Source organism: Anthonomus grandis, chromosome 4, assembly GCF_022605725.1.
Source record: "Anthonomus grandis grandis chromosome 4, icAntGran1.3, whole genome shotgun sequence".
NCBI classification, from domain to species: domain Eukaryota; kingdom Metazoa; phylum Arthropoda; class Insecta; order Coleoptera; family Curculionidae; genus Anthonomus; species Anthonomus grandis.
The window spans coordinates 25771178-25795382 of NC_065549.1; the positions used below are offsets into that span (position 1 = coordinate 25771178).

The window sequence follows — 24205 nt, forward strand, 5'->3', positions numbered from 1 at the left end:
GTTCACAATACTTTTCCACCCTTGATTTAGCCAACGGGTTTCATCAGATTGAAATGGCACAGAATTCAATCCAAAAAACCGATTTTTCTATAGATAACGGGCACTAGGAATATCGTAGGATGCCCTTCGGTCTTAAAAATGCCCCTAGTACTTTCGAACGTGTAATGGACGAAGTTCTAAAAGATCTTCAAAATAAAGTATGCATGGTATACATGGATGACATCATCATTTTCAGTACAAGCCTCCAAGAGCATCTTCAAAACCTCAAACTTTATAAATTAAGAGAAGCCAAGTTAAAAATCCATATCGATAAATGTGAGTTCCTCAGAAAAGAAGTTGAATTCCTAGGTCATGTTGTGACACCTCAAGGAATTAAACCTAACCCCAGAAAGATTTCAGCAATCCAAAACTCTCCAATCCCTCGAACTCCAAAAGAAATTAAACAATTTCTAGACCTACTTGGGTATTACCGCAAGTTTATTAAAAACTTTGCAAAAATTACAAGACCCCTTACCCAATGCTTGAAGAAAAATGAAAAAGTAATCCACAATAAAGAATTTATCGACTGTTTCAAACTTTGCAAATCCTGTTTAATTTCAGAGCCGGTATTAGCCTACCCTGACTTTACAAAACCATTCGATCTTACAACAGATGCTTCGAATTACGCTATTGCTGCCATATTGTCTCAAAATGGACACCCAATTAGTTATGCTTCCCGCACTTTAAACCCAGCGGAAATAAATTATTCCACTATTGAGAAAGAGCTTTTAGCCATAGTCTTTGGTTGTAAATACTTTCGACCACATTTATTCGGTCATAAATTCACCATACTATGTGATCATAAACCCCTAGGGTGGGCTTACTCCCTTAAAGAACCAATTAGTCGATTAGTTCGATGGCGACTCAAACTCGAAGAGTTTGATTATTTCATTAAATATCAAAAAGGCAAACAAAACCAAGCTGCCGACGTTCCTTCAAGGAATCCAGAAACTAAAAAAAACCCATAGATTTAAATGCCCTAGAGACCTCCTCTGTTGCAAACGAACATGGGGATATAGACGAAACAATAAACCGATTTTTACGAGCATCAACCGACCTACCTATACTTGATGACGATGAACTACCATCCATCCTTGGCACTAAAAAGACGAGTAAAATAAAAATATTACAAGACATTCGAGTTTCACCAAGAGGAACTATCGAAGATTTGACCCAATTACGACAATTCTCCCCAATTCCCGAATTGGACAACTCAGACTTAGAGACTGTACATATATCTCTTGAAAACCCAATTTTTAATTTTCCACTTACTGAAAGAATAATCAACGGGTATAAAAACCAAGTTATTCTTACCGAGGTTATATAGAATCACTCAAATGCCAAATCTCACAGGTATATCAAAATACCAGGATTCTAGTAGTCATCCCTAGAAATAACCTAATTCCCAATATAATGCGATTCTTAAAAGAATTTATTGAGCCAAAACGTTTATACGCATTCTATTTTTGAACGGACCTTTACAAGAACCATTTACAACTAACCTTTAAAAGAACCATACAAGAACTTTTTGTAAACTCATCCGTTAAGTTTGTTCAAAGTACGATATTCCTAGAAGATATCGAAACTCAGGACGATCAGCAAGAAAAACTTAGACTCTATCACACTACTAAGACTTGCCATAGAGGAATTTCAGAAATGAAGTGTGCTCTAACTGCTAGATTTTATTGGCCCAAAATGGTTGAAGATATCGAACAATATATAAATCTGCGAGATATGTCAAAAGAATAAATATGACAGGAATCCCCTTGATAAATATGAATGACCCCTTCTACCTCGAAACCTAAATTGCGACGTCTTCTTGAAGTGAATGAAGATGGGTTTTCCTTGTACGATAATAATGACCTGGGTACTGATTTGGTGCAGCAACGAATTAGAATTAACACTGGAGACAATGCACCAATAAGACAAGCACCTCGAAGGATTTCGATAGCTAAACAAGCTGAAGTTTCCTTAATGGTTCAAGAAATGAGGACATAAGGAGTGATAGAACCTTCTCAAAGTCCTTGGACATCTCCGGTTGTGCTAGTGAAGAAAAAGGCCGGATCTGCCAGATTTTGTGAAGACTTTTGGAGACTGAATGATATTACCAAGAAAGACAGTTATCCTTTTTCAAGAATTGACGACACCCTGGACACGCTATCAGGTTTGCAATGGTTCTCAACGCTTGATCTGAAGAGTGGCTACTGGCAGGTAAAGCGAGAAGATAAAGAAAAGGCCGCATTCTCGACTGGAACAGGACTTTGGCAGTTTACAGTAATGCTCTTTGGACTTTGCAGTGCTCCAGCCACCTTTGAGAGAATTATGGAAACTATGTTACGTGAAATGACTTAAGAATAATGTTTAGTTTATCTGGATGACGTCATCAGACTGAGAAAAACATTTAAAAATCATTAAAAAAATATTCAAAAGGTATTTGTTAAGCTCCGAGAGGCCATCCTGAAGCTAAATCCTAAAAAAATCTGCTTATTTTAAAAAGAAGTTCGATACCTTGGCAATGTAATATCAGAAAAAGGTATCATGACTAATCCAGATAAAGTAGAAGCAATCGAAAATGGGCCAGGGCCCACTGACAAACACCAGTTAAGAAGGTAAGAAATTTCGCTAACCTTGCAAAGCCTTTACATAAGCTCACGGAGGACAAAATGGTATTAGGTTGGTCAGCAGACTGTGAAGCATTTCAGTAAAACTCTATCACAATCAGAAAGAAACTATTGTGTCAACAGACGAGAGCTATTGGCAGCAGTAAAAGCTATTGAACAACACAACATAGGAAAGGCGAATATCACCAGAACGCCGATGCTTTATCGAAAACACCTTGTATTGAAACATGTAAACATTATCTTAAAAAAAAATCAAAACAGCAACCAGATATATTTACTTGTAATCGTCTTGGCCTTAACAATCCTGAAGAGTGGGATGTAGCCAGTTTAATTTATGATCAGTGTGGAGACCCAGTAATTGGTCTTATTTACGAACTGAAATTTCGAGAAATTTAAAAACCAGAATCGAAAGATATTTCTGACAAATCTCCCGAACTAAAAGCATATTGGTCTCAATGGAATTCGTTGGTTATACAAGATGGATTGTAAAAAGAAGCTTGGGAAAACGTAGATGGAAAAAAAGACATATCTGACAGTCCTTCTTTATAAACGGATTCCAGAAGTTCCTGAAGCTATTCCTGGCGGAGGACATTTTGGAGTTAGTAAGACCTTGGCAAAAGTGAGAGAACGGTTTTACTGGCTAAGCAGTCATAATGATATTGAACGCTGGTGCCGACAGTGTGAGCAATGTTCGTCAAGCAAGGGACCAAGCACCCGAATAAGAGGAAAGATGATGCACTGTCTTTTTGGTGCACCCTTGAACGAATTGCGATAGATGTAGCAGAACCCTTTTCTACTAGTAGTTCCAGTAACCGATATGCTCTTGTTGCTATGGATTACTTTAGTAAGTGGCCCGAGGATTATCCGATTCCAAACCAAGAAGCAACGGCAGTAGCTAAAGTGCTGTTCCAGAACAGGATTTGTCGATTTGGTGTCAAGGAAGAAACTTTGAGTCACAAATATTTCAACAACTATACCATTTGCTAGGTATCAATAAGACCCGCACAATCCCCCTACACCCTCAGTCTGATGGAATGGTTGCAAGATTTAACTGCACATTTGAAAGCTATTTGAGGATGGTGGTAAATTCTAAGCAAACCGACTGGGATACCTGTATACAACCATTCCTATTAGCATATTGTTTTTCTATCCACAAGTCAACTGAAAAAAGCCCGGCAAAAGTTGTCTTCGGTGATGAACTTCGTTTATCTTTGGACATAATTACTAGAAGATCTCACAAGTCTGAAACACTTGCCGAGTAAGTCGATCATTTACAAGAGCGTATGCAAACTGTTTACGAACAAGTACGGGATAAACTTCACCTAAGTAACAGAATGAAATCACGTTATGACATAAAGGCAAATTCTACCGCTTTTAATCCTGGGGATAAAGTCTGGTTATACAATCCACGGAGGATGAAAGGCAAGTCACCAAAGATCCAGAGGGATTGGGAAGGTCCATTTAATGTGGTCACCAGAATCAACGACGTAGTGTACCGTGTCCAGCGACATCCGACAACGAAGATGGAAGTTGTAAACATCGTCCGGTTAGCTCTCTATCATGACTCAGGTGGTCCCATGTTTGACCCTGAAGGTATTGATTGATGAAACTTGAGAGGGGACCAATATTATGAAAATGTACGTTAATTATTTTCCTAGTTTTTGTACTATTTTATTCGTATTCTGTAGTTAAAGTTGATTCGTAGGCTTTATTTAGGGTTACAATTAACTCAAATAGGTTAATATTTTCCAGAATTTGTATACTTGTTTAGTATTCTTCTAACCTCATCGGTCTCTTTCGGAAAAAAGAATAAAGAAATTCTGGATATTTCGAAACTGTTCCATCGGGCTTTAAAAAGGACGAGCTTCGTGACTTTTGATTCAGTTTTTAATTGTTTAGTCAGTTTCTACCTTGGAAACAATGAAACGACAGTCAAGGCGAGTTAGGTTATTGTTTTTGATGTTACCAATAAAAGTGTGTTCCCGAATTTCGCTACAATAATATAGTTATAGTTTCAGATGAAGGACACCATATTCCGCTAGCCGTTAAGGTGCTTAAGCTACTAAGTCCACGATTATGTCATGTGCAACATTATCCCCGGCTATTGAGTTACGTAATCAATTAATAAAATTACTAAAGATAGTTGCTTACTCAAAAAGTGAGATGTTGTCCGAGATTGCTAGATGTGTCGATCCCTTGGTATTTATATCACTACTTATGCATTTTGCAAAATTGCTTATCCAAATACTTTGGACGCTTGGGCTTAATTGGGATGTTGAGCCGCATTATGCTGCTGATTACGCAATAGTTTGTTATTGGCTTTGATAGCATCTTATTCGAATAACCCCGCACGTTCTTTTTAAAGACCAGGAAAATAAGTGCTTCAATTATAATATTGCTGGCCTCTTAGTTCAAAATAATTATGAGTCTACAAATCAGAGAGGGTAAAATTGGAGATGTAAGCATTTTTTTAGAACTGTTTAGATCCCAAATTTTAGAAACAAATTTTTTCGGACTTAGTTTATGATTGCGCTTTTGATGCTTAATAAATATCCTTTTTGAGGGTATTTTTATTTGCCAGTATCTACTTTTTAGATCCAGCGTGGAAAACCATTGAGAGGATGATGGCGATTTTCATTATTGGTAGGATCTTCTTACTAATACTCTATTACTACTTATGTCCATATTTCTTAACCAAATGTTTACACCTGTAAAAATATTTGTCTGCAAAAAATTGCAATGTTTGATATTATTATATATTATTAAGTCTTTTCATGCATATGCTATTGATATAGGGCTTTATATTCCAATTTTCAAAATGTATGATTTGTCTCTTAAGTGTACCCATAACAAGAACGTAGCTTTAAGTCCTAAAAAATATTCAACTGGAGAAAACTTATTCGATTAAAACAGATTTATCTTTTCAAATAATGATGAAAATTTAGAAAACAAATCTAAAGCAAAAAATCTTGAACTTAATTTAGATTTAAAGAATTAAAAAAAAAACTCGAAAAAATAAAACTGCTTTGTTTGAAGAGAAAAATGTTAAACTTAATTAACCGAAAATACATAATAAAAAAGTTTCATTTAAATTTTTTATCATTAGGGCGAAAAGGCTATCCATGAGACACTGCATATCAGAAAAATAAACAAAAAAAACGAATGAAAGAAGAGTCGCCGATAAAAAAAAACAAAAGAATTTCTTATTTTGTCCGGAAATATTCAGAAATTTTAAACTTTTTTTAACTTTGCATTAAATTTAAGTCAACCTGTATCTTTTATGGTTTTCAAGATTCTTATGGTCATCCTCGAATTTGGGATACCCACTACACTGAAATAAATTCAGGCACAAATCATATTTGAATATTTTTCTAATTGACAGCTAGTGTATTTACATACTTCAAAATCGCGTGAATCTCTAGAAACCATAATTAAAGGCCTTCACTAAAATAAATTAAAATTCACTAATTCAAAATTCCTACGTGGAAATGTACCCGAGTGCCCGTACTAAGCCTTTAATTTCGATTAAAAAATAATATCCTAATTGCCTCATCTTTTGGAAGATTTGTAAGTATCGCCGCCCAATACGTCGCCTTAACTGAGCAAGTTTTCTGTCCTTGGGTTTAACATTCCTGGCTTTCATTGATTCTGATCCGATTTCACACATTTTTTACTTTGACATTTGACATCTTTCTTTGATTTTTGAATTCTTATTTGTGTACAAATTATACCATAATCTCTGCAGCTTACCTTTGTAGCCATTTAATATATTTATATTTATATATATATATATATATATATATATATATATATATATATATATTTGGTATTTTGACCCGGGTGACAAGTGCGCTAAGCAAAAATTGTTGTATTAAAGTGTTTTAGATATCAAGTGGGTTCCAAGTTCAAAGTACTAAACATTAAACAATTCTTAATAATGTCTGTAAATAGAATTCCTTGGCTACAGCTAGGCAAAGTACTTTTTTTTTTCTAGAAACATATTTTTTTGACTTGTATACTATAATAAATAAAATGAGCATAGAAGAGTATCAAGATATAATACAACCTCGGAGAACTGAGCTAAGTAATTATGCCTGGACTGCTAGAACTCTACAGCCTACAGTTTCATTTAAAATATTACCAAGACCTTTCCCTGAGAGCCATAAACAAAATGTCTTTAAAAGTGTAAAAGTTATGGAACTTATAAAAGAGGTAAAGATTAACAATTGAACTTCATTATGCAATAAGAATCCAAGTGCTTTTTTTCTCTTATTTTATTCAAAATGGGATAATAATCTTTTTATTTAGTTATGTAAATATGTATTATTACTAAGGAGTAATAAAAGCTCTAATAATGTGTTGTTTTTTGGTTGTTTTTCAGTTGTATAATCTGTTCTAATTCATATAAAGAATAGAATATTTACATATTAAGTCTAACTAGACCTAAACTAACAGCATTATTAAATATGATAATGCTATACGCAAAAAAACAATTAATATATAGGAATGATTTTATCATAGAATTAAGAGATGGTTAGGTGAATACTTGTATCATAGACTCTTTTTCTGTTAACTGTACTGGAGAGAAGTGCTCTCCTGTATGCTTTAACATAACACATACATTCCCTCAATGCCAAAACCATGAATGTGCAAATTTTCAATTTTTCATAAAGCTATGACAAAACAATGAGTGCTCTCTTAAAGAAAATAAATAAAAAAAATTAAAAATTAATAAACATTTAATTTGCAATTTGAACATTGACCAATCCTAATTATACATCAGCACTCTAAAAAAAAAGGGTGTATTTTTAGTGCTCATTCCAATATTAAATAAGGGTTTTCTCAAAACTACAAATTTGCACATTTAAGTAAATTTTATATTAAAATAAAAACTCCAGAAATAATATAAAGTTATCGTGCTAAGTCCCTTTTACAATCTACCTCAAAGTTAAGTAAAACAAGCAACACCAGATAAATCCTCAAAATAAAATTGCAATTCATATTTTTTGTTTTTGAAGCATTAAAAAAAAAAAAAATTGTGCCCATAATAATAATTAGGTCTCTATTTTACTTCTTTATGAAGGAATGTACTTTAAAAAAATCCGATTTTTTCCTTTTTTTTGTAGTAAAAAATAAACATGTGTACTTATAATAATATTATGTTTTAATTTATATTTATTTAAAAAAATAACATTATTATTTTTTTAGATAAATATAATATTATTGGAATGGAGAATTGAAATGGGGACAACATCATACTTACATTAAAATAATCAATTTTACATTATAAAATAAACTAAATATATTCAACTTAAGCAAAATCAGATAAATTAATTGTTTAATTAATTTCATTATTACAAGAATTATTGTAATTTAATTGCAATAATTTTAATTATTAATCAATTAATAAGGATCAAAATATTGTCTAGCAGGTCTTTAATATCAAACATTTCATGTACACTTTAATTTATTTTGATGAGCTGAAAAAATGCCCTATTGATATGTTTTTTGTAAATATCTCAGAATTTTATTTACTAAATTTAGGTTAGGAAAGATATTTTTAGCCTCTAAAATTTTGGGCCTTATGGTAGTTAAATTTAATCCAAATTTTTGAGTGCTGTTAAAACTTGTTTATTCATAATTGAAATTCATTGCAAAGAATTAGTAACAATTACATCTTTTACAGTGGAAATTAATTTTTTAGATAAGCCAAAAAGAGAATGTAAATCAACCAGAAATTAAACAAAGGCTTCTTCTTATTCTTGATGAAATTGGATATACTAAGAATATTCAAATTATTAGGTGGTTAGCATATATTCTAACCAAAATTTTCCTTAAAATTACTTCAGGAATTTTTGTAAACTATGCTGGAATTCAAAAGGTAGGTGCTACTTATTATAAGATATATTATAAATGGAATACATTTTGGAAAAAAAAAACTGTTTATCCTATACAACAAATACATGTTTATGTATACACCAAAAGTAAGAAAATAGTGTCACTATCAGTATAAATATATAAAATGTAGATTGCATTAATTAAAATTTAAATCATACTCAATTTAATTTAAAATGAAATTCATAAAAAAGCCATAACACAGAAATATTTAACAGATATATTTAAGGCCTAAGAAATAAAAGTAACATAGTTTTTCATGTATTATTAAAAAAAAAAACTTTTTACTGCTATATTTTATTTACATAACAGTTATTTTGTTGAAACACAGGAAGGGTCTTACCCAAAAATAAAACAAGTAAGGCTCAAAATATAATCATTTTATCAGCAATAAAATATTTTATTGAAATAATATAACTGTCTTTAAAAGTTTCACTTTTTACACAGTAGTGCATAAATTGCCAACAAATTTCCCATTCATAAAAAAAGAACCCCTAACACATTTGTTATATAAATAACTATTTTTTACAAACAATTAAAATTTTTTGAAGTTAATCATTAGTATTTAGTAGCATTACCTTTGTTCTCAAATACCAGTACACCTTCTGAACATAGCGTAAATTAACTTCTGGCATTCTTCTAAACCCAGACGAGAGGCATATTTTTTTCTGCAAATGAAAGTCTGAATATATAATTAGAATATAAAATTTCTAGGTAGATTTTATTGGTAATAGTTTCCTTCACATAGAAAATTGGACCCACACCATTATACAAAAAACAGCCCAAAATTTTTATATTTTCCCCACAATGCTTCACAGTGCCTATGGTATGTCTAGAATTGTATTTTTGATTTTTACTGACTTACAAATAGTCTTCTATCTGATTTAAATCTCTTTACTTTGGATTCATCCAAAAAAAGAACATTTTTCCAGTTGTCCATCTTCTTGCAACTCTCTCAGGAAGATTAATTCTCTCCAAACATCTTCTTGGGATTCTCGTACTTACATATTACCTAATTTCAAATTTCTTTATATTGCAAAAGAAGGTTTTGTGTCTCACATGCAATGATTTTATCACATTTTCCAGTAGTTTTTCTTGAACGACCTCGAGTTTCTGGCGGTATAACTTCATTTGTTATATAAAATTAGGGTATTACTTGTTTTCGCTTTGAATATACTGTATTGCTGTTTGTCAAATAAAGTTTTTTAAAAAGTCATTGGCGTAATAGAAAACATAACTGATGCATTCGGTAGGATTAGGGCAATTTTCAATTGAAGTTTGCACTTCATCAAGATGATGAATTGTACGAACGTAAGTTTCAACTCTTATCAGAATCACTCTGAGACGAGAGATCAGCGGTTAGATCAGCATTTGGTAGCACATCCACAGCACCCTAGCGAGATGCAGAGGTTTAACTCATTGGAAAAAAGTAAGTGCCAAATTTCTTTTCAAACCCTCTCCCTTACTTTGGATTAAGCGGAAAGTTAGTTTAAGTTATTGTTAATTTAGGAATCTTATGGATATATTTGAAAAACTTATTCTGAATTATGTTTACAAATACTGAACTTTGTTTTGAGCAAATCCTAATAGGAATAAGCTCTTCTCTTTATTGTAAACGAAGACAGATTCAAAAATCATTTAGTTGTGTAATTAATTTTAGAATTGACTTCTATGTTCTTTAATTAATAATATTCATTTAAAATATGCTTTTATCAAAGTTTACAGAATAGAATACAAGTTGGTTCAATCAGCGCCAGCTCTTTGAAAATCATCGTACAAAGACGCGCTGCTTCTGCAGGTGTGAGCTATAAAACGAGTGTGGAAACCGGGGTAATAAAAGTCAAAACTTGGCCATAGTGTTTACTTGGGTGTGGGGGAACGGTGGAAATTCCATAGGCTCCTAATACACGAGTACCTATCTTCATCAATTTGTTACCTGTTTGTACCTATTTGGGATTGTAGGATATAAAACTAAGTATATAGATTATTATTGTAAATGAAACAAAAATAATAATTACAAAAACTGGTTAAAGTTTTATTAAAATAAGAAGGTACATTACAAATGGACGGAGAGGCTGACCATGACCATTTTATTGATATAATAACTTCATTCTAAACATATTTTTTAACCTAAATACGAAACACATCAGCTTATATAAAATAATTATTTAATATGATACATAAGTACTACGACTATTTAAAATATTTAAATGTTAAGTTTGCTTACATAAATATCTTTACCTTTTTTTTAGATTTTTCTTTTTTAATATCGACATTTATAAATTTTAATGTATAATAAATAAGCACCCTTATCTATAAACTTAAAAAATAGTCAATGGGAAATTCATTACAGGGATGCTTAAAGGTAATGTTAGAAAATAGTTTTTTAAGATTATAGCCAATTGCTTCTTGCGCTGATAATTTATTAAATTCGGCGATAAAAATACTTTCTAATTTTATTATGTACTCAATAATGTCTTTTGGAGGTATGGTTCAACCACCAAATAAGGTATTATTTTCATGTGCTTTTAATTTACAATAAAATAACTCTTCATTAAACAGGGCATTTGACTCAGTTGCAAAATTATTGCATATATCACAAGAGTGACGTGAGAGTCATTTTTTAAATAAATATCCAGCTACATATACTAAAGCATTTCCTTCTGCGCTTTTTAAATTTACATAATCGTTGGTAAAAACTCGAAGAGGAATATATTTAGTGGGAGAATAATTGCATATATTATTTCAACTCTTAATAAAATCGAGATTTAAATTTAATAGGGCTTTAGCGACATCATCTATACAATAAGCTGTTTCGACATTATCTAAATATCCTAACGCAAAAACCTGTTTAAAGGATCGACAGAATTGAATAGGAGTAGGATTCCTTGAATTTTCACAACAATTTCTAATTTCACCAAAGAAGTGCTCGAGGCAATCTTGATTGAGATTACGTGTAAATAAATATCTATAACCTTTTTTTTGTAACATTTCCAAAAGAATTAAAATTGATCTTATTGTAAGCCACCATCCAGAAATAAATTTTGTCCTATTTGTCATATTTTTTCCTTCAAAACTTCTTATTTTTAAGTTTTTAAAAAGGTTTTCCATATCTTGCACTAGCGTTTTTTGTTTTTCAGTTCCCATGAAAGCTTGAAAATCTTGTAAGTTGTTGGAGTTTATTAAATCAAATAGATTATTCATTTTAAATATAATATTGGCTGTTAAACTTGCTTCTTTTGACAAGGCGTTAAATTTAATATGCGTATGTATAGCTACCGCTACAGAGCGGCTAAATACTTGCAAAGCTTAACTTTACTTTAATTTTTTGAAATTTATTAAGATAAATGTCGTTTGTTAATTTATGAGCCATTTTGATCTGCTTCTTTTTGTCAATATTATACATCATTTCTAAATATTTTTACTTGTTTCTCCTTCATTTAAACAAAGAATGTGTTGAAAAAAATTATTTCTTGTTGACTTAAGTAAGTGGGGAACATTAAATATATAAATAAATAGTTTTAAATTTTCATCGTCAACAAAGAATCTGGGATTATCTAATGTCACTTTTAAAGAACTTTTAGCTAGTTTTTGAAAATTAGTACTCTGATCTGATACAACCCCAAAAATATTTAAACCAGTTTTGCGTATCCTTCGGACAGTTTCAAATAAAATATCTTTTAAGTGATTAACATGTGCAGATGTATTATAAAAAAAATAGGCAATGGGTTGTTTTCAATTGCTAGCAATTTCCTTTGCCATTATCGTTAATACACTTCCTGCAACTTTATATGACCCTGAACCAAACCCTACAATTTTGTCTTTAGAAATATCATAATAAAGGTGATTTTAGGTGGTGGTTAGGTGAGGTAAGAAGATATTTTGTCCATGCATAAAATACCGTCTCTTTCTTTTTCCTGTAACAATTTTACTCTACATTCAATTACTTTAAAGCCAAACTCGTTAAAACCTGGATTAATTACCCATTGTTGCCTAAAACGGTTTAATGTAGATTTTGATGGTAGAGGATAAACTGTGGACATTTTTTTGTAAGCTTTTGGACCCAGAAAAAACACACTTAGAGCAAACTGTTTAAATTCATTAGTATACCTGCGTCCTTTTGAGTCCTTATTCAGCAATAACATTTGAGTTTTTAACAGATTGCATGTTTCTTCAGAAAAATTTGATTCCAAAAATTTCAGAACGTCATCCATGGTAATTCCTGTTTCAAGGCTTCTTTTGTAAGTGTGGGTAGTAATAGTTTTTTCTAGTGTTTTTACTGCCTCCTTAAGTAAAACTTTTCTTGGCGTATCTGCTAAAGTTTTACTGACGTTTGGGTTCCTGCAACTAATTTTGCTAATTTAGATTATATTTTCAATATTATGTATCTACGATCTTCGATGGATTTTTAAGGCCTAATATTTTTATTTTGGTATGTTAAAAAAACATAACGACTATTTATGCGAATTAGTATATTATTATAGGTATTTTGATTTAAATAAATATCTTACCTTTTAGTAACGGCTGCTTTGGCTCATTTACTTCGAAGGGTTCTGTCTGAACAATGGCATCAACACTGGCTTTAGGAAAATGTGCATCGTCTACAATATGTCCTATATTATTTGAATTTAAAATCAATGAAAAATAATTTGATTAGGTTTGAATTTATAAAAAAAACATACCTTTTTGGGTAGGTACTAGGTACTCCAATCAATGGGATGGCGTATGAATAAATTCGGGTTTTCGAGGAATTTGTAAAAAACTGTCATTATTAAAATGCAAACTACAAATTTTAATACGGTTATAACATTGCGTTTGAGTATTATCCGCATATCTATGGGATCCTATAAATCCTAGGGCATTTTTCCAAGCTTGACACCTAAAATTTTTGTTTCATTTAAGACTGCATAATATATTATAATTTTTTTTATACGAGTTATTTTAAATATTAGTTGGGTGGTTAAATAAATAATTATTATATTTGCAATATTCATTTACTAATATTAATCCCTTGTAAAGGATTAAGTAGAAGATTGAGTTAAAATAATATAAAGATAATTAAAACTTATTTAATAGAATTGTATATACCTTTTTTTTGGTACATACCTTCCTTTATCTTTAGGGCACCTAAAAAACGATATCTGATCTGTCATTCGACTTTCACAACCATCCACTGAACAAATATTTTGATTAGACATTTTATTCTCCACACAATCAATTAAATCCACAACTATTTCTTTTAACTCTACCCTATACACCGAAACGTGAGTAAAACTGAAATGAGCTAGGCGCGCTCGGTATACATCGATAAATAAATGTACACCAGACCTGCGCACCGGGCAGAGTGGGAACAGCGGGGTGGATTTTGACGGCCGACCGGAGTGACCCAACTTGTATTCTATTCTCTAAACTTTGCTTTTATACTCTATAAGTAAACCAGACGTTGATGCATTAGTTGAAGAATTTTTAAAAACTTTAAAATTACAACAAGGAAACTTCCAAAAAATTACTACCACACAATCAAATTCTGTAAATTACACTGATTAAAAAATGTATTTTGACACAATTTCATCCTTACAACGGTGATTTAAATACTCTTAATAATTTTTTTTCTGAAGCGGATTTTCTATTTGAAACATAATGATAACCAAGAACATTCTAAAAGAATATCTTATCAGAACTGTTGAATGAAATGAATTGACTGTGCACTAAAATTAGTAGGTTACCATATGGAAATATTATCCTTGGATAAACGTAGCTAAGAATATCTTGAACGAAATTTATGTGTAGGGTTTCCAAATAAAAATGAACAACCCCAGACTTTGCAAAAAGACAAGTATTGCATGGCGCCTTAGCTCAAAAAATGAATAATTTTGATAAGAATTTTATGACAGCTTAATCAAAACTTATTCATTTTGAACAATCTAACAATATATGCTTAACAACAATGTTGCATAACGTTCATTGTTCGAGTGAATATCTGCTCCACGAATTTATCTGTTTTTCAATAGTTAACCAGTATTAAATTTTTTCATTTTTTTACCCGCAGTGCAATCTAATGAAGTTCTATTGATTGATAATATTGTTTTTAATCACATTGCAATAATTGCTTGCTTACTGCAAATTTTGTGTTAAACAATACAAATTTATAGGAACAATAGTTATTCAAAATTCCTGATGCCGCAGAACCAAATATTTGTATTTTCGAGCGTCGAGATTATCTCGCATTTTTAATCCAACGAATTTAGAGTTCTAGAACTTTTCGTCTAACGAGTTTATCGATGGCAGAAACTTTTAAATGCTGTAGAAATAAATTGAACAATATTTGGATTTGTATCGTATGTCATAATATGTTTCATCCAAGCTGTTGGAAACGTACCAACAATTATAAAATCCTTTTAGATAATTTAATTTGTTGCTCTACATTATGTCAGGAAGTCTCAACACTTGAGGATAATGAGGCAATTAAGACTTTACATCATTTGGTAAATGAACTAAAAACTGAACTGAGCCAAAAATACTTATATATTACCCGATTATAGAGAAACTCTCAGGCTTGTCAAGAAGATTTCTTTTCCATAGAAGGAAGGAGTTAAGAAAGTATGAAGAACAGATCAAAAACTTACACGTAAAAATAGGACAAAATCTAGAGCTGATAAAGTATCAAGATATACAAAGAACTTACAATGAAACACAAACATCTCAATCTACTTGTGAAAAATGGGTTCTGACATATAAATTGAAAAAATCAAAATACAGTCAAACAAAATCTGTTTTCCATACTTCAAAGGAAACAAACTGTTAGTACATTGTGCATGGACAACGAGGTGCAAACTGAAGATGAATTTCTGGCATTGGCATTGGAGTTCAACATCCCAATATCAACTATTATTTCTCCCAAAACTGTTATTAACAAGAGTAAACATGACTTTTTGCTAACTGATGTTCTTGGGAGTCTTTCAAAAAAGCAAACCCTATCAGGAAAACCAGCTTGTTAGTAACATTAGGCATTTATTTATAGATTTAAGCAAAAAGTATAATCATTTTTATTATATACCTAATAAGTTCACGTTTGTTTAAGTCACCCGATATGTGAGAAATATTATTATTTATATCCTGGCCGGCTTACAGTTTCGCTTAAAAAGAGGAATGTTTTGTTTAGTCTATAACTCTTGATAAGTGCATCTTTTGGCGGGGCGAGCCACTGTCGCCCTATTCCGCTGACGTATACTCTTGTAAGTTAGTTATCGAGAAAACCTTTCCGTGTTACGTTCGTTCAATTAAAGTTATATTTTAAAAATAATTCGTGTTTTGATTTCTTGGCCGAGTTATTTATAGGACCGTCGTAGACCAGTAAAACGGGTAGTTTTATTATGGTGCGGCACACAGCTACCCACACAGATTCAGAACTAACTTATGATGACAATATGCCAAGTCACTGGATCAATAACGATGATAATAATAGTAAGAAGATGCTACTCCTGACTCCTGAGTGATCAAACTATATTTAGATTTAGGAAAATTATTTATCATTGTCCCATTTTAAGTAATTTTAAAGTGTAAACAATAGTAAAACTCAATGTCTTAAGTGATCAAATACTACATCTTATTATTGTCTACATCGTCTTATTCCTAGCAAAAGAATATAAGAAAAATAGTAATCCTTGATGGCCTAAATAATTTTTTTAAGAGAAAATACCCTTCTTTTAGGGAACTAAACTGAAAATTAAAGGAATGTATAACATATAACATCCATAACATAATCTTGGTGGTTGTAACTTTTCTAAAATCAAACACTGTCATAAATAACATGATTTATACTTTTAACTGCAAGCTTAGTAAATATGCTTTTCGCCTAAACAATTTTTTTCCTTGATATGTGAAGTATTTAGATATTAATAACCATAACGCTGATTTCAACATTATTTAAAAAAAATAATTCCATTTAAAGAATCTAATCTATATTAAATCGGTCCACTCAGATGATAATGTCTTTGTTAAAAATATAAATTTTCAGTCCAGAAATAATGACTTAAATGATAAAAATTTCAATATACTTTTGGGTGGTGAAGTTTTTTTTGAAAAAAACATAAGTGGCAATTCTATAGTATTAACTTTTCCTAATTTAGATGATGCAGCTCTTTCAACAGGTCAAACCACTAAAAAGGTTGAGACTACAAAAAAGTTTTTTCGAGACATAAAAAATTTTATAGCCCCTTAAAGATTTACCATCAAAACATTCCGTGTATTTCAAACCAAAATATTGAGCTAGATATTGCCCTTTTAAATAAGAATAATTGCGATTTTTTTTATTATTGTCAGAGCCACTGGTAGCAATTTGCCCAACTACAGGAAATTAAATTGTCTAATTTTAGTTTATGTAGTAGTTAAATGTCTTGATTGAGAGTTATTTGTTGTTTATAGAGCACCATATAGTGATAATTTTAATGATTTCTTCCTTATTTGTTTAAATAATTTTCTTGATAGTGTGCTCAAGAACAGCTATTCTGTGATACTGGGTGGTGATTTTAATGTAGACTTTCTTGTCCCTAGTCTTAATTTGTCAATGTTTTTTGATTTGATAGGTACCTTTGATCTATGCCAAATCATTAGAGAACCAACAAGAATAACACCATACTGACAATCTTGTATTGACAATTTTCTAATTTGGAATGTTATTTCTTTTGAGGGTATGGTTGTGGATTTGATCAGATCACTTTGCCCAATTTTTATGTTTTGAAATTCAGAAAATTCAAAAAACTAAAGTAATATCTGTATCATCACAGATTAATTTTTTTAAAGATAGTTTTGCTTCATTTTTATCATTATCATCATCATTTTTTAACATGCAATAAAATGTATGGAGAAATGGTGAAACTTATAGAAATCCAACTGAGGCCCAAAACCATACTTTTTAATTAAATATATGAAACAGGATAATACCACAAAAATAGCTCGTCTGAATATTCGTACCACTTCTGAAAAATAAAGATGTCACAAGTATGAAGATCACTGAATAATAAGTCATGAGTCAGGCTTTAAAGGTCGTTTTAAATATTATTCGTACATGAAGACTGGCACAATTTTTATATGCAAATATGCCCTGACACTGCTCTTGATACTTTTTTGATATATTCTGTTATTATGAGATCTGTTTCCTATTGGTAAAAAAATTTAATAATGAAAATAAAAGTAAAACGCATAAGTTAAATCCTGAATTAATGACATTTTGAGAAAAAGTATCTTTCTATAATGACATCTGTAGGCATGACTTAAATTATAGGACAAGATGTCAAAATTTATCTAACAAAATGATAAAAAGATTTTTGGAGCTGCAAATCTAAAACTATGTGGCAAATTATTAAAACAAATGTGGTGCCTTTGAGATAGTTAAAAACAATCTAAAGCTGTCTAGTAAACAGGTGGCCAATAACTTCAACAAACATTTTACAAGTTTTCATTTTCAGTTTAGTACCTTTATCGATTATAATTTTATGTCTAATCGTATATCTTCAAGATACAATTATTTTTTCATGCCAGCAATTTGTTCTGCAGATGTTGCATCTTTAATCAATAGTTTAAAATGTTCAAATGCTGCAAGTTTTGATCAAATCTCCAATAATTTCTTAAAAAATTTAGATTTAATTTATGTGATGTTTCAGCTTTTATTATAAATTTGTGTTTGGAGAAAGCAATTTTTCCTGATAAATTAAAAATAGCTAAAATGATCCCTCTGTTTAAGAAAATTATCGAGCTATAAGCCTGTTGTCTAGTTTTTCAAGTTCTTGAAATGCATATAAAAAATTCATTATCTTCCTATTTTACAAAGTATTAATTATTAAACTCTGCGCAGCATGGTTTTACCCTCTGTAAAAGTACAGAAACAGCTTTGTGCTAATTTCAAAATCAGGTTGTAGCGGCAATTGTTAAGAAAAAACATATTCTGGGATTATTTATAGATTTTTCGTGTGCTTTTGATTTTGTGGATCATGGCATTTTACTTCATAAACTTTTTAGGTATGGTGTTAGAAGATCATTGACGTTGTCGACATCCTATTTTCAGAATAGAAGCCATATTGTTACAATTAATAATGAGTGTAGCAAGTCTCGCCTAATAACTCAGGTGTGGCTCAGAGCTCTATCATAGGTCCTTCTTTTCTTAGTGTATGCTAATGACCTAGTATCTTTTATAAAGGGCATTGCACCTAACATAAAAGTCATATCTTATGCTGATGATACAAATGTCTTGATTGAAGGTAAGAACTTGGAGACTGTTGTAGCATTGACTGAAACAGTGTATAACAGCATAATTTTGCTAATTTTGCTACTATGGTGTGAAAAAAATAAGTTATTCCTCAATAAGGATAAAACTCATTTTGTTGCTTTTTCAGGAAGTAGACAGGCAGTAAATTCTGTTATTTTATTTAAGGATACGCAAACGGAGTTACTTTCATCAAGCAGTTCTAAACTGCAATGTAATTCTCATGAAGATATTCTGTGTAATAAATTAAAAACTTGTTTTATATTATGTTAAATTAATAACTATGCATTAAAATTTATTTTAATATGCATTAATATTTATTTATTTATCAGAAATATTATTTACAATGCTTGTAAGATTTATAATCACTTGCATCATAACATAACAAATGCCCCAAATATATTTATTTTCAAGAAAAGGTCCAAAAATTTCCTAGTCGAAAAAAGCTTCTACTCAATGAGTTTTTTTATTAAGTTTTCAGCAGCAAATGTTTGTATTGTAAATTGGAACTCTTAAAAATTTATGTAATCAACAAAAATGCCCAAAAAGAGTCTGTTTTACTTATGGATTCTCCATTTAGTGACATATTGCTTCTCATGATATATTGCTACCGAAACTTAAACAATATGGATTTGAGGATATAAGTCAGCAGTTACCTTAATGTTATTTATCAGGTACAACAAACTTTCTCAAAGCATGTCTTATGGTGTCTTAAACATAAAATATGGTGTTCATTTTTCTAATTTATATAAATGACAGAATCATCTGTTGGAAATTATTTTGTGCTTTTTACTGATTTAATACTAAATTTCGACATTTTCTTCAGTTAAGGAACTGTAATTTTGTATCGGGTGTACAACTATGAGAGGTCGCCGGCGATATCTAAGTAAGTAGTCATCGCACAGCGTTGGGAAAAAAATATTTCTGATAAGAGCGACAAAGAGATATTTTTCGGGAAATTATTTACAAGTTCGTACGATGACCGCTAGGAGGCGTAATACAACATTGAAATAGAAAAAATTGTTTTTAATGAAAATATTCAAAGTGAATCTTAGAGAAGAATGATGATTAAAGTATGATAAATTAAAAAAAAAATGTATTTCAAACTTTTTTTTGTAATCTGTCAAATAATAGGTGGGGGAAGGGTTGAATATTTATATCTAAAATTCTTGATAATTTTTGATTGGCCTAACGAGTTTACTTTTGTTTCTAAGGGTAATTATTAGGCTTTTGTATGTGGTATAATTATTTGGCCGATTTAGTTGTTTTGTTGAGCGCTAGAGGGCGGTTTATTTTAATTTAGATTTTTTCAGCGATGTTCTAGCAAATATTAAATACAATGATGTAATTTTTTTCTTTTAAGTTAAAAGAGCTAAAATAAAGCATGAAAAAACATAAAAACTGGCTAAATTATTAATTAAAATATTTTTGAACAAGGAAATCCGTCGCCGCGCTGGCATTATAGCTGTAGGCTTTGGAAACAGATGAATTTGATAAATATTTTCGGGGCCATGATAAGACGTTTATGATTGATGTCAAATGTAACGTCCAAGACAGTTTTTGAAATCATTTGAGTTTTTAAAAATGCTAAATGTAATTCCAAACGACATAGCTTTTGATCGCTAGCAGTGTATTTTGAGTTAATGCAAAATGCACGCATTGCAGCCCGTATATATGCCCAAAGATATCCTGACAGAAGACACTATAATCATAGTCTTTACCGGTTTAGCTACCAGGCTACAAAAAATACTAGAAGTATTCGCGACAATATTCATCGAAGACAAGGCGAGGGTGCAACGTTATAAATATTTTGGCATATATTGAAATAAACCCTCACTTAAGCATCCGAAATATTTCTCGGGAATTGGCAATATCCCACGGTACAGTAGAAAGTATTCTGAAAGAGCACAGGTACCTATTTTCATTTGTTACAACACTAATAAGCATCCTAATATCTTATATTTATTGTTTTTTACTTAGACTTCATCCATATCACGTGGTTCTGCACCAGGCGCTTCTCGAAAAATACTATAACAGACTCAATTTCTGTCATTGGTTGTTGAACATGGTTAGAGAAGATACCCGATTTATCTTAAAGGACGAGGCATCATTTAGCAGTGATCGTGGTGTAAACCTGCATAATCTGCATTATTGGGCAAAATAAAAATTTCCGTTGGATCCGCGAGACTCAACACCAAGGCAGATGGACTGTAAATGTGTGGTGCGGCGTTATTGGCGGAAAAAATTATTGGTCCTTTTTTTCAATCAAACACTTTCTGGTAACGTGTATTTACATTTTTTGTAAAATGATCTCCCGGGGTTACTGGAAGATGTTACTGGTTGATTTGGAAACAAGAGGGCAAATAATTTTCCAACATGATGGTTGCCCTGCACATTTTGCAATTCAAGTTCGTCAGTACTTAACCAGGCAGTATCGTTTGTGGATAGGAAGAGGAAGTATATTTCCTTGGCCTACTCAATCCATCGGAAGAAAATGAAAATGTTCATACCACCAACTCTCCAAACACCCTAACATGATATATGAAGGAAATACTCAAGTCACAAATAACGTCCCTTATATCGAAATTCAAGATCCACCAATTAAAATACAAATAGGTACTGTGTTTAGTATTTTAGGCCTTCAAGAATTAAATAAATTCATGTTTAACATTGACCTATATCATAAAAAGCTGATAAAGTCAGACAGTACTACAACCTTCCCGTTCAAATATCGCGAACCTGATATAAGATTCAAGATCACGGTCAACTTAGAGAAATAGAGGCGATCCAGAAATTCGGGATACTCAGAACACCAAAGGAAATAAAATAATTCCTAAGACTCTTTAGTTACTATAGACGCTTTATAAATAAATCTGCAAAACTAACAAAACCATTCGTTTAAAGAAAGGAGCAGTAATTAAACATATCCCTGAATACATACAACCTTTGAATCATGTAAGAATTTGTTATGCAACGATCCTATACTACACTAATAAACAGATGCTTCAAATATAGAATAAGAGCAGTATTAAGTCAAGGAAAAATAGGACAAGATCTTTCAATTGCATATGCATTGAGAACTTTAAACCAAGTTGAATGCAACTATTCGACGATAGAACTTTTAGCCATAGTATGGGCTACGAAACATTTCAGACCTTATCTATTTGGCAGAAAATTCGTAATTGTGATCACAAAGGTCTGCAATTTCTTGCAATTCAACCTAATAGAGCTTCAATACAGAGTGATCCATTAAGAATGGACAATCTCTGAACTGGAGTTGGAATTTTGAGCATTTACTTTAAAATTTTCTTTTAATATTATTAATCATTGCTAGTAGTCATTTAAAAGAATAAATTCCTATTAAGCTAATGTAATAACGGTGGCTTAGGATTTTTTACTCTGAATGTTTAAAATGCAAATAACTTAAAAACTGACAGAGTTACATGAAACAAACAAGAGTACCTTTTTTATTTAAAATTGAACTGCGTTTTAGATTTTCTAGTCGTTTTAGCCATAACTGATTAGGCAAAAAAGATATGTTGTAACTTACCTAAGTAACAGAGTGTTACTAACGCCTTGTATAAATAATGCTAAATTCATAATTTTCATGTCAAAACACATAAAGTCGCCAATTTTCAAGACGATGCTGCTTAAAATCACCAAATTATTAAGAAATTTTAAATTAAAATTCCAACTTTATATACCCTGTATCTGGTAAACCTGCAACATTTGTATAAGACATGTTAAGCTCAATCGCCATATGTTGGTGTGTAGTATCTCCAGTTCAGAGATTGCCCCTTCTTAATGAATCACCCTGTATTAAAAATGAACCCAGAATATGAATGCCGATTCTCTACCCAGAGTAGAGATTAAAATGAAGGAAAATGATTTTATAGTTGGAAGCCCTGGAGACATTATTGAAGAAATAGAACAATGCATTGGAAATGAAAGAGCTACTTTAGATGATTTAGACCAATTACCAGATCTATTCAACCCTGCTTTAGATCTAGAACTCAAATCAAATAAAATTAAAATTCTTTCTGATATTCAGATATTATCCCCTTATGACCAACGTCCACAAAATGGAGATATGATTTACTCAGCAATAGATGACCCAATATTAAATAACAGAAAATTGTTTAAACACCCACAACCATCAAATTCTGATTACTCATAATACAAATAAACAACATCATGTCTTAAGAAGGAAACATTTTGGAAACAAAACTACATATCACCTACCTTCCACTAGTAATTATATAAATGAAATTGTGTTCTTTCTCAAAAAATATATTGATCCTAAAGTTGTACACTGTATGTAGATTAATGTACACTGTATGTAAAACAATCCGAAATTGAAAATTTAGGAAATAAATCAGGAGTCATAATTATCTAAACTAAAATATTTAAACACAACTCTTATAAACTAGTCATTTCCAATATATTCCAAAATGATATAATAAGTGTTGAAATGTAAACGAATTTGATAAAGAACCATCACCACAACCACCACCGAGGTATTAATATGCATTCATTATGCATGCAAGTTGTCACTGAAAAAAACTGTACTATTGGCCCAATATGAAATTAGATCTCACCCAATACATTAATAATTGTGACATGTCGACAAGCCAAGTATTAGCGCCACCCTCCAAAATTAGAATCTTCATTAACGCCCACACCTAGAAAACCTCTAGAATACATTCATATGGATACTTTCTTAACAATAATATTTATGTTAAAATTCTTAACAATAATAGATGTTTTTGCACGTTACGCCCAAGCTTACTCTTTGGAGCCCAGTTTCAAAGGAACTACAGTTAGAACTGATAATTTAGTTATTTTGATAAGTCACCATGGATTATCTCATCAGATTCCCTGCGATAATGGCACAGCATTTAAAAATTCCTTAATAATTGATTTCTGTAAACTTTACAAAATAAAAATTCATTTCACTACTACAGGCAATTCGAATAGCTACAGCCTTAATGAAAGAGTCCATTTAACCTTAATTGACCACATTAGAGTTTTAAAACTCAAATTCTCAAATGCAATATATGAATGATCCTAAAGACCAATTAAAAATTGTTTATAATGAAATCTATAATCAATCTTTTTACACTAAATTATATAGAGGAAGATTCGGGGATATCTGTAAGGAGAATTGCAGCGCAAGAAAACGTGAGTCGCCATTCTATATAGATGACTCTTCATACTCAACTCCTGTATCCATATCACATCCAAAGGGTGCAAGCTCTTGCTTCGGCATATTATCTCGTCGAGTAATCTATTATCGTTGGTTGTTAAGAAAAGTGGTAAAGAATCTTTTTTTCCAAATCTTTTATGCATGGACTAAGCTAGGTTTACAAGAAATCGAATTATCAATAAC

The 24205-nt window shown here is 31.2% G+C and overlaps 1 protein-coding gene and 1 long non-coding RNA gene across 6 annotated transcripts in view; one reads left to right on the forward strand and one right to left on the reverse strand.

Moving 5' to 3' along the window:
* Positions 1–6363: 6363 nt before the first annotated feature.
* LOC126735711 (dihydroxyacetone phosphate acyltransferase) overlaps positions 6364–24205 on the forward strand; it is a 138478-nt gene continuing 120636 nt past the window's right edge. The window contains exons 1-4 of one of the 5 annotated variants that reach the window (XM_050439785.1): positions 6364–6414; positions 6538–6599; positions 6655–6872; positions 8365–8541. In XM_050439785.1, the coding sequence (XP_050295742.1) occupies positions 6693–6872; positions 8365–8541 (357 nt within the window). In that variant the 5' untranslated portion in view covers positions 6364–6414; positions 6538–6599; positions 6655–6692. The other 4 variants (XM_050439789.1, XM_050439784.1, XM_050439786.1 and 1 more) reach the window with 4 other exon arrangements.
* LOC126735712 (uncharacterized) lies at positions 12550–14017 on the reverse strand. Its single transcript, XR_007660494.1, has 4 exons — positions 13662–14017; positions 13238–13434; positions 13067–13156; positions 12550–12902 (listed from the first exon to the last, which is right to left on the reverse strand). It is a non-coding gene; the product is annotated as an uncharacterized LOC126735712 (long non-coding RNA).